The 10722-nt window shown below is 40.6% G+C and overlaps 1 protein-coding gene across 1 annotated transcript; it reads left to right on the top strand.

Moving 5' to 3' along the window:
- The first annotated feature begins 4073 nt into the window (after nucleotides 1-4073).
- On the top strand, nucleotides 4074-8602 carry LOC127515671 (uncharacterized). Its single transcript, XM_051899556.1, has 5 exons — nucleotides 4074-4520; nucleotides 5440-5630; nucleotides 5705-7265; nucleotides 7604-7801; nucleotides 8543-8602. Exons 3-5 carry the CDS (start codon nucleotides 6261-6263, stop codon nucleotides 8600-8602), a joined length of 1263 nt encoding a protein of 420 aa, XP_051755516.1. The 5' UTR covers nucleotides 4074-4520; nucleotides 5440-5630; nucleotides 5705-6260.
- Nucleotides 8603-10722: the final 2120 nt, after the last annotated feature.

Below are 10722 nucleotides of genomic sequence, written 5' to 3'. Positions count from 1 at the left end.
TGCGGTACTCCATATTGAACTTGTGATCGATATGACATCTCTTCATTTACTACTACAAACTGATAACGGTCAGATAAGTATGATTTAAATCATGCCAATGCAGTTCCACTAATGGCAACAAAATTTTCGAGTCTATTCAAAAGAAGGTTGTGGTCGATAGTGTCAAAAGCAGCACTGAGATCCAGTAACACTAATAGAGAGATACAACCCTGATCTGATGATAAATACTGACTGGAAATCCTCACAAATACCGTTTCTTTCTAAGAAGGAACATAGTTGTGAGGATACTGCTTTTTCTAGTATTTTTGACAGAAAATGTAGATTCGAGAACAGCCTGTAATTGATCATTTCTCTAGGATCAAATTGCGTTTTTTTAATAAGAGGTTTAATTATAGCCAGCTTAAAAGTTTTTGGTACGTATCCTAGTGACAATGATGAATTAGTCGGTACAGGGTCTAACAGTCTGTCTGTCATCTGTAATGATCTCTTTCTCCTCAATTCACTAAAAGCAACCAAAGGGTGTAAATAAACATTTGTTGCACTCAAAATCATATTCTATTGAATTATATGAAGTCCACCGCAGTACGAACCTCGTCGTGCCCCATATGCATCTTTCCACCTCAGTCATTCAAATCTAACCGATTTGGTCACAATCATCTCGCTCTGCACATAATGAAGTTCTCAGAACACATCGTTGTTGAACCGACCCAAACACGGACAGCACATACAGTCTCATTAGCTCTTATAAAGAAGTCAATGACAGCTCGAGTCTCAGCCTCTGCTAATCTACTGATGTGTTTGACATCGTCCTACATTCGTTCTTCCTCTATCAGCGGCTGTTCATCTGATGAGCATGTCTGTGCTGAGAAACCCATATAAATGCAAACAGTGATGCATTGATTTTACTGGGATTTTTCTGCATTTCACATGTCAGCCTCATAACGAGAATGTGACGAAGGTGAACGTGTGAATGTTTTTCATCCAGAACTTACTGTGTGTCTGTGTGTTAATTCTGTCTTATTTTTATTTTGTTTTTATTTACTTCATGTTCTTTGTGTGAATTCAGTGTGTGTATGTGTAGGGCTAAAAGATTAAAATAAATAAAATCAAAATCACAATAGGGGGATCAAATTGCGATTCAATCAAATACATTTATCATTATACATTTACATTGTACATACACTGTATCACTTACATGTGCATCTTATGTTAACAGTTTTTTCAGTGTCTTGGAGCAATACCAAAATAAATGCTTTACGGTTTAATATTTGAAAATAAAGAAATCAAGACATAAAAATTAGTATTGTAGTGTTACAGCTGTATACCTATGAACTGGTTCCTGATTGAGGTTAGGGTTAGGTTAAGTTAAATCCGACAGGCCTACTAATATTTATTTTCTTCTCTTTTTTATAGCAAGCCTATTTGTGTTTATAGTTTGAGTGAAGTGCTTGTGTGTCTTCAGCTGTTTCTTCACTCTAAAAAAGTCCTGGGTTGAGCCTTTTGGGTCATTTTTTGGGTTATTTTTCCAGTGTTTGGGTAGATTTTGTGTTACCCAGCTCCTGGGTCAGATGTAACAACCCAAGGTTTGGGTAGTTTTTGTGTTACTCAGATGCAGGGTCAGACGTAACAACCCAGCGTTTGGGTAGTTTTTGTGTTACACAGATCCTGGGTCAGACATAACAACCCAGTGTTTGGGTAGTTTTTGTGTTACCCAGCTCCTGGGTCAGATGTAACAACCCAGTATTTGGGTAGTTTTTGTGTTACCCAGATCCTGGGTCAGACGTAACCCAGGGATTGAGTTATTTATCGCAGGCTTTTTGCGCCCTCTTTAGGAGAGAGCAGAGCAAATTGGTGCATGTCTTTGGTAAAATCCAGGTTTGTGTACATTTTATTTTATCTAAAAATTCATTATTGTTCCGTATATCGTTTAATTTTATGCAAAGCAACATACAGGGACACGATGTGAGTCACCTAAACGAGTGTTGCGTCTGTCTTTCCGCGTGATGGAAATGCCTGATGTCTTGCATAACATTTAATGATTTTATTCAAAAAGATACAGAATATAAATACTTAGGGTGTTAAAATATGTTATCAGAATTGTACACTGATTATTTATGGACAGGTTATGGAGTCAGTCACAGCATTTTTCAGCTATAAGTGAAATGCAGGCGGCGGTCTGAAGTTAGCAGTTCTCCCGCCGAACGTGAGCCATCTCCGGCACGAGATCCAGCGCCATTACGGTGGAAACAGGACAACAGAGACTGATTGATTACACTTGAATTACTTCTAAATGTTTATTTTTTACTTCTCTATATTTACCCAGCCCTTGGGTTGAAAACAACCCAGACAGGGTTGTTTTTAACCCAGTGTTTTTAGAGTGTCAAAGCTTGTCATGGTCTTTACACATGCTCTCTCTCTCTCTCTTCATGAGCCTGCTCTTTTACTAAGGATGGAAGAAAAGAGTTTTTCCCACAACACAGTCTGTCTTTTTAAAATGCAGCATTAACCTGACTCCCTGTTAAGAAGTGGTAATGTAAGACATTACAGAGAAACACAGGCTTGTCAGAGAGAATCAGAGCTGTACTGAATCCACCTGATCTAATGAGTTTGACCAAATCTGTGCAGCTTTTCCCTGCATAACATCACAGCATGTGAAAGTGATATGTGAAGGCCAAGTATGGTAACCCATACTCAGAATTTGTCCTCTGCATTTGTTAACTGCATTTAGTCCAGTTAATGCACTTGCATTAGGAATAGTGAGTAGTGAACACACACTCCCGGAGCAGTGGGCAGCAATTTTTGCTGTGGCGCCCGGGGAGCGATTGGGGGTTCGGCTAATCATTAAGCTACGACTACCTCAGATCAAACCCGTGACCTTGGCGTTATTAGCACCACGCTCTAACCAACTAATCTAATCGGCCTGCTGATATTCTCTTACAAAGGCAATTTGGAATAACGTGCCTGTATTATGTTTGTGATTATGAACTTGTGCAAATTTTAAATGATTTTTTTTATCATCATGATTTTTGCTGAGTGTTGGTGAAGGTGAGATTTAAACTTTACTGATAACTCCTTCTGTATAACAGCTGTTTTTATATAAGCTGACACAAAAAAAACACTGAAGGCTTGACTGTCTATGTCTACTGCAGCACCAGGCTGATGTTCAGGTGCGCTGTTTGCGTCGCTGTTTGACAAAATGAGGTTTTGTTTGATTCTAATGAGGAACTGGTGTTGACAGCAGGACAATGGCACAATTCAGTGTTGCTAATGAGAACTAGAGGTTTTTTTTGGCCGCTTTCCTGGAAGCTTTGCAGAAATGGCGTGTAGCTCCACCAGCCCGACCGCAGAACAGCTCGGAACAATGTCAGTTATTTACACAGAAACGGCATATATCCAAACCTTGATAACACATGCTAACGAGTAATTCAACAGCCAATTACAGGCCACTTTTTTCTAACTACTCATTGCAGTTTCAAAAGTGGCACAGTTGACACACATTGCTGTGGCTCACTTCAACGTCAACAGTTTTCACTACTTTCTCATTTCTACACATCAGTTTGTCTGCTCTCGTGGGTTAGTGGAGGAGTGGAACTCTGCCTGCTCTTGCCTTTCCGGACCCATGAGAGATAAAAGGTATCTTGTTGTATTATTTATTAATGACTCCAGATATCATAGTTATACATGCTGTAGGTCTCCCTCCTGCCTTCCCTGAGCCTCAAAGCAATTAAAGTGGTGCAATGAAACTGGGCAGGTCATTCTAGGCTAAACCTGCACATTCATTCATGCTTTAACTCAGCTATCTCAGGCCTCAGAGACCAGGGGCTCTAGTTTTATCCCACCAGGTCAAGAGCTGTAATCCAGCAGTGAGAGCTTATCATTGCTCACATGTCAATCCAGTGATCCTTTACAACAATTAACTGCAGTGATGCAGTTTTCCCCCAGTCTATGCAACAATAAGTGCAGTTTTGTGTAGGACTGCACTAGGGCTGGACCAGAATATTCGAATATTCGTTTGGTAGGTTGGTATTTGATTTTTTGTTTGTTTGTTTGTTTGTTTGTTTGTTGTTGTTTTTTTGCACATCTGGCATACCCCTCGCGAAACGGTTCTCATTCGCGCTTAAATATGTTTACACTACAAAATATGGCGAAATACAATACTCTTTTTTTCCCAATTATCTTATATATCCTAGCCGTTTTTAATATAATGGACAGTTTAAGGAACCCAACCTTGTTATACTTAATAAATATAAATTGTCTTTTTAGCCCTCTAATGTGTTCCCTGTGTAGCAGGGATATGTTGTTACACCAGATTATAAATCTTTTTTTTTTTTTTTTGTTATTTTATATGTATTATTTGTTTTTATCATTATTTGTTTTGGGGCATTTTATTTTGAAAACTTTGCGTGCTACTATTAAATATCAGTATGTACGTTGGCTGACGTCATACGTAGGTGAGAGGTTCAAATCGCAGCGCAATCGGAAGTTCGTCCTCTCTCCTGCAAAGACACTAGAGACCAGAGGTACGATTTCATGAGCTCCGTTAATCAAATGTTAAATTGTGTTATAAGCATTCATATCATGTTTATATGATCAAATGTGAGAAAGTATTCTATGTGATGTTATATTTGACCATTAGTTCGAGTTATCAACTTGGTAAATGTAGTTTATTTGAGTGCTGTTAATGGGTGAATAGTGCATTACGTGAGAGGGCGGCGAAGTGTATGTGTCGCGTGTGTGAGAGGCTAAGCAGCTAACATCTCATTTAAGTAATATTTATATATATATATATATATAAATACAAATTGATAAATAATAGATTTATATGTATAAATAAAAAAGATATGTATATATATTTATGTATATTTTCTAAGCATACTAAAGATATATTCTAGCCTAATAATATATATTGTACATTGCATTCATTGTGTGTTCTGTGGTTAACTACCTAATGTACTTAACATGTATTTTGTGGTTAACAGTCACAACTAAGAGAAAGTTGCAGGTAACAGTGCCTGTCTGTTTGTGTGTTTTACCACACAGGTATGTTAATTGGTATCCAAGAAACACTGTAATGCTGTTGTGAATTATTGGTATATAAGAATGAGAAGGTTGTGAATTGATTATTATTATTAATTTTATAATTATTAATATTTGTATTACTCATACTATTACTATTATTTATATATATATATATATATATATATATATATATAATATATATATATATATATATATAATATATATATATATAATATATATATATATAATATATATATAATATATATATAATATATATATATATATATATATATATATATATATTATATATATGTGTGTGTGTGTGTTGCTCTTTCCTGCAATGACACTAGAGAGGAGAGGCTCAACTAAGAGAAAGCTGCAGTTAACAGTGCCTGTCTGTTTGTGTGTTTTACCACACAGGCACTGAAATTAAATCACCTTTGGTAAAAACCAGCTTTGTGTGGAAAATCCTTTTTATTACCATCAAAAATCAACACAATGCAGAGGAACAACCGCTACAAAACTGGTGCCGTGACCCATTGAATGGTTGATCGTTGTCGACCCCCGGGATTGCTGACGTGGAGTGTGACTGGCGATAAGGGGAGCTGGAGGTGAGACGGGGATTCTGTCATCTTGCTGTTTCTTTGGTGGCGTTCGGATGTCTAACGGATTGAGCTGTGCCTAGGAGGAGACTGCTGACATACTGTGTTGCGGGAATTCAATGCTAAAGACACAGTGGGTGAAGTACAGACTGTTGCACTGGTGAGTTGTGACTAAGCTGGATCGAGTGAGCAGCGTGCTGGATCATCGGAGTGTTGCCACCTAACCTGTTTTGACTGAACTGCGTGAATGAAGGTACTTTGCATCATCAATTGACTGTTTTTTGTTTTGTTTTTTTTTATTGGAGGACTATAAAACAGAAGTGAATTGTGTATTATATGAGGTTTAAGAACTTTTTTTTTTTTTTTTCTTTTTCTTTGACTTTTCTGAGTTAAAACGGGTTATTACCATTGATTTATTTGGTTTGTTAATATTTTTGTGTTTTGAGAGTGTATTCTGACGTCTGAGGGGAATGGCTGCTAAACGAAGCGATTTGGGGTGGGACAATACATTTACAGCTGGTAGAGGGCGGGGGCAGTCTTCTGAATAAGCCTGACAAAACAAGGCTGTTTGAGGATCCTGAGTACTGTAGTACAGGATGGGGTAGGACAGTCAGTGTTTCCACCGATGAGAGAATTGAAATGTGTGGTAGTCCAATCGCTGCAGCCAGTAACTATGAGTTCGCTCCTCGGGAGTCAGAAATGTCTGGTCAAATGAGTAACCTCGTAAAACAAATTGGTATTGAGATTGGGCAATCAATTAGAGAAAGTATGATGAGGCCTGATTTTTCATATTATCTATCCGCAAGGAAGTTCCAAGAAGGTGTCAGTGGTCATGGTACTGACCCATCAAATTCTACTGTCATTGATGTGTCAAAAATGAACTTGATCCTGAAAGCTGAGGTGTCCGCACCACCACACTTTAGAGGAGATAGTTCAGACAAATACTCAGTCATGGAATGGGAAGACATGATGAGGGTATATTTGAACAAACTTGATGTGACGGATTCTGAAATGGTTGATGAGATAATGAACAGAGTTATGGGGCAGGCCAGAGATGTAATGAGAATATGGCTGTGCAATGGTTCAACAACTCCTACTGTTGACTCTGTATTTTCTGTTTTGAAGCAGCACTTTGGGGACCAGAGCAGTTCGGGTATTCCATTGGCTGACTTCTATTCTGTGAGACCATATCCCAGCGAGAGCGCTTGGGATTTTTGGATAACACTAAACAAGGCAGCAGATGTAGATGAGCAAAGTTTAAGATGGGAAGGCAGATCTCTGGATAACAGGAGCAAAGAGGTAGCAGTTATGTTCATTCGTAACTGCCCTGACAAAGAGTTAGCTTTCGTTTTCAAGAGTAAACATGTACAGTCATGGAATGCATCTGAGGTGCAAGAGCAGCTTGACGAGTTAAGAGAACGGAAGTTGACAAATCACGCTGTCAAACAATTCACCACGGTTGTCTCAGAGCCAGACGTTGATGTGTCTGTCTCGTCTTCTAAGTCTGAACAGGGTGTGGGCGTAGCTGACGAGAACGCATTGGACAAAGTGTTGTCTTTGCTTGAAAAAGCGTTAGTGTGCAGCACTCAGCCTGTGCGAGGCCCCTGGCCTAAACGGATGGGCAATAAGATACAAGAATGCAGAGTGTGTCAAAGCAGTGAGCACAGCATGACTGCTCATTGTAAAATGTATAATTTGTTTCAAGTGTTTTGCAGCTGGACACGTGAGCTACAACTGCGACAGTCATAAAATAAAGTCCAGGGTGGGCTCCGGTCAGCATGACAAAGTCACGTTTCAGTGAAACTAGACAGCTCCCTTCGGGCAGAGGACGAGGTGGGGCTGTGTAGTAATTCCTCTGAGAATCGAAGTCGGTTTATTCCTTCTTCTGTGAGAGTATTGGCAAAACTAAAACAGTCATTTTTCAGAACAGCATGCAAGTTGATGAAAGTAACAGTTTATTTTATGCAAGTGTGTTACTACAGGACAAAGTTGAGCTTCAGGGGATGTTGGACAGTGGCTCCATGGCGACCACTCTGAGTGCGGAAGTAGTTCCTCAACTTGGAGACGCTGGGGTGCTGGACCAGGATATCCTGAGCTCTTCAGATATTGTCTTGGTGGGTTGTGGTGGCAAACAAACTACTCCGGATGGTATGTGCAATCTGAAGCTTGAAGTATACGGGGTCAGTTTCACAGTCCTGGTTCTGATTGTGAGGGGTCAAAAGGACCCGATCATACTTGGCACAAATGTCTTGAAACCTCTAATAAGTCAGATGAAGCATACAGACCAATTTTGGAAGGTGGTAAAGAGACCTGACTTGACTGTGCAATCTGAAAATGGCCAATTTTTACGCATGCTTTCGTGTATAGAGAGATGGAGGGGTGATTCGATTCCCGACAAGGTGGGTACTCTGAGAGTGAGGTCAGCTTTGACACTCCAGCCAAGGAGCGAACATCTTGTTTGGGGTTGTTTGCCTCCAGGGTCAGTACTGTCAGTAGGGAGCACAGTAGTCATCGAACCGATTACTTCACATTGCGCGCAATCGGAATGTGCTGATTGGAAGGGTTGTTTCACCTTTGTGGGGCGATCGCTGGCTGCCAGTAAAGATGATCAACCCAACCAACGCAGAAATTGCATTGAGGAAAAATGCAAAGGTGGCTGATGTGTATCCATGCGTCGCTTTGGAGGACCTCGATCAAACCACCGACAGAGTGTTTAGTCAAAATGCAGGTGCGGTACGTTCTGACAGGTCATGTGGTAGTCTTATAGTGGGTGGCTCTACATCTGGAGAAAGTTTGGTAGGTGACAGCAGGTTGGATGACCTGGGGCTGAGCGACCTGAATGTCAGGGATTGTGAAGTGTCTCCCTTTTGGAAGAACAAGTTGGTAGATCTTGTTGAAAAATATGAGTGTGTGTTTTCCAGGCACAGTTTGGACTGTGGCGAAGCGAAGGGTTTTTGTCATTGTATCAGAGTTACAGATGACAGGCCCTTTCGTCTTCCATACCAGCGTCTTTCTCCTGCCCATTACTTGAAGTTGAAAGAGACTTTAGATGAAATGGAGGACAAGAAGATCATTAGGAAGTCGAGCAGTGAGTATGCGTCACCATTGTTCTTAGTGTGGAAGAAAAATGGTGACTTAAGGAAATGCACTAATTTCTGATGGTTGAACGCACGCCTGGTTAAGGATGCTCATCCTCTTCCTCACCAAGCAGATGTTCTTGCAGTGCTGGGTGGGAATGTGTACTTTAGTACTATGGATCTGACTGTTAGAATCTAATAATTCAACTTAATAATACAATTCAAGAAGATCTGTTCAGGTTGAGCGATCTAGCACAGAAAAGCGGGTACCCGGGTATCAAATGGAAGACTCAGACACAGAAAGTGTAGTTCAACCAAGATACAAAGTTTATTCGGCCAGAGGATCAATATATATTGAAAATATAGGAAGTGAAAATGACTACTCAGCGTTAATACAATAAGTAGGGATTGTACTATACTCTAAGAAAAGCAACATGTTCTCTAAGCATGACGCAATGCCTAGACAGAGATACAGAGAAAGACAAAAACAGGCACAGAATGTTCTTAGAATCTTACATCCGGGTACTATAACATCCCGTTGCAAGAAGATGACAAGAAGTTCACGGCGTTCTGTTCACCAATGGGGCTCCATTAATATAGTTGTTTACCCCAGGGACTGTGCAACAACCCAGCAACATTTATGAGAATGATGCTGACTATGTTTGGTGACCAGAACTTCTCGAGCCTTCTTTGTTATTTAGATGATTTATTAGTTTTCGGGAAGACAGAAGAGGAGAGCTTGGAAAGGCTTGAGATGGTGTTTCGGCGTCTAAAAGACCACAATTTGAAATTGTCTCCTTCAAAATTTAGGTTTTTGAGAAAGTCGGTGTAATTTTTGGGTCATATTGTGTCTGAAGAGGGGGTGGCCAGTGATCCAGCAAAAATTGATGCCATTATGAGTATTTCTGAGAAGGATTTGATGAAGAGTGATTGTGTTACACCATCGGCGTGTAAGATCAGGTCCTTTTTAGGTATGGTGGTGTTCTACCAGCATTTCATAGAAAATTGTTCTATGCTGGCTAAGCCTTTGTTTCAGCTGTTGACAGGACAGAAAAGACCTAGAGTGGGGAGGGGTGTGAAACGACTGAAAAGAAGTAGTACACTTTGTCCAACGGATTGGACTGATGACTGCAGATCAGCCCTGGAGAGTTTGAAGTCTGCCTTGGTGAGTCAGGTCCTGCTTGCACACCCAGATTTTTCGAAGCCGTTTCTGTTGTCTGTGGATGCCTCCACTAGTGGGCTTGGGGCCGCTTTGTTGCAGGTTCAGGAGGGATGTGCCATGGCAAGGCCTATTGCCTTCGCGTCCAAGTCTTTAAATCATGCGCAGTCGAAGTACCCAGCACACAGACTCGAGTTTTTGTCGATGAAGTGGGCTATTTGTGATAAATTCAGTCACTGGCTGCGGGGACACAGATTTACTGTGTGGACTGATAATAACCCACTCAAGTACATTCTCACAAAGCCCAAGTTGGATGCATGTGAAGCAAAGCTGGCGTCTTACAATTTTGATATTCAGTATATCCCTGGTCCAAAAAATATAGTGGCAGATGCATTAAGCAGGGAACCATTTGCGACTTCGAGAATTTTGCACAGATTGACAAGGACACCTTACGACATTTTGCTGCATGAGGCCGAGTCTGTTGCTGTCGAGCAGGTGCAGAACATGTTCCATCTTTCGTGTGAACGTACGGATGGTGAAGCAGTAGATGGGCTGTCAGAGCCTGCAAATGTGGGTGGAAATGTGTATGTAGGGTCCACTTACCTTATGGGGAAAATCTCCCACCAAGATTTGTCAGCTGTTCTTCATTCTCACCGTGACAGGGAGCATGGTGCAGCCATTAGAAGCATGTCGTATGTGCAGCATTTAGAGAGTTTGGCGGTCGTAGAGCAGAGTGAGCTCTGTAGCCTGACTCATGATGAATTGCTGAGAGATAAATAAAAGCTAACGTGTCCAAACCGGAGGAACCGCAGGACGCTGCAGTGCTTCACTTTCACCAGGGGAAAATAATGGACAGAATTCGAGA

Source organism: Ctenopharyngodon idella, chromosome 7, assembly GCF_019924925.1.
Source record: "Ctenopharyngodon idella isolate HZGC_01 chromosome 7, HZGC01, whole genome shotgun sequence".
Classification (NCBI taxonomy): domain Eukaryota; kingdom Metazoa; phylum Chordata; class Actinopteri; order Cypriniformes; family Xenocyprididae; genus Ctenopharyngodon; species Ctenopharyngodon idella.
The sequence above is the reverse complement of the archived record's forward strand: the minus strand, read 5'-3'. Positions and strand labels throughout refer to the sequence as shown.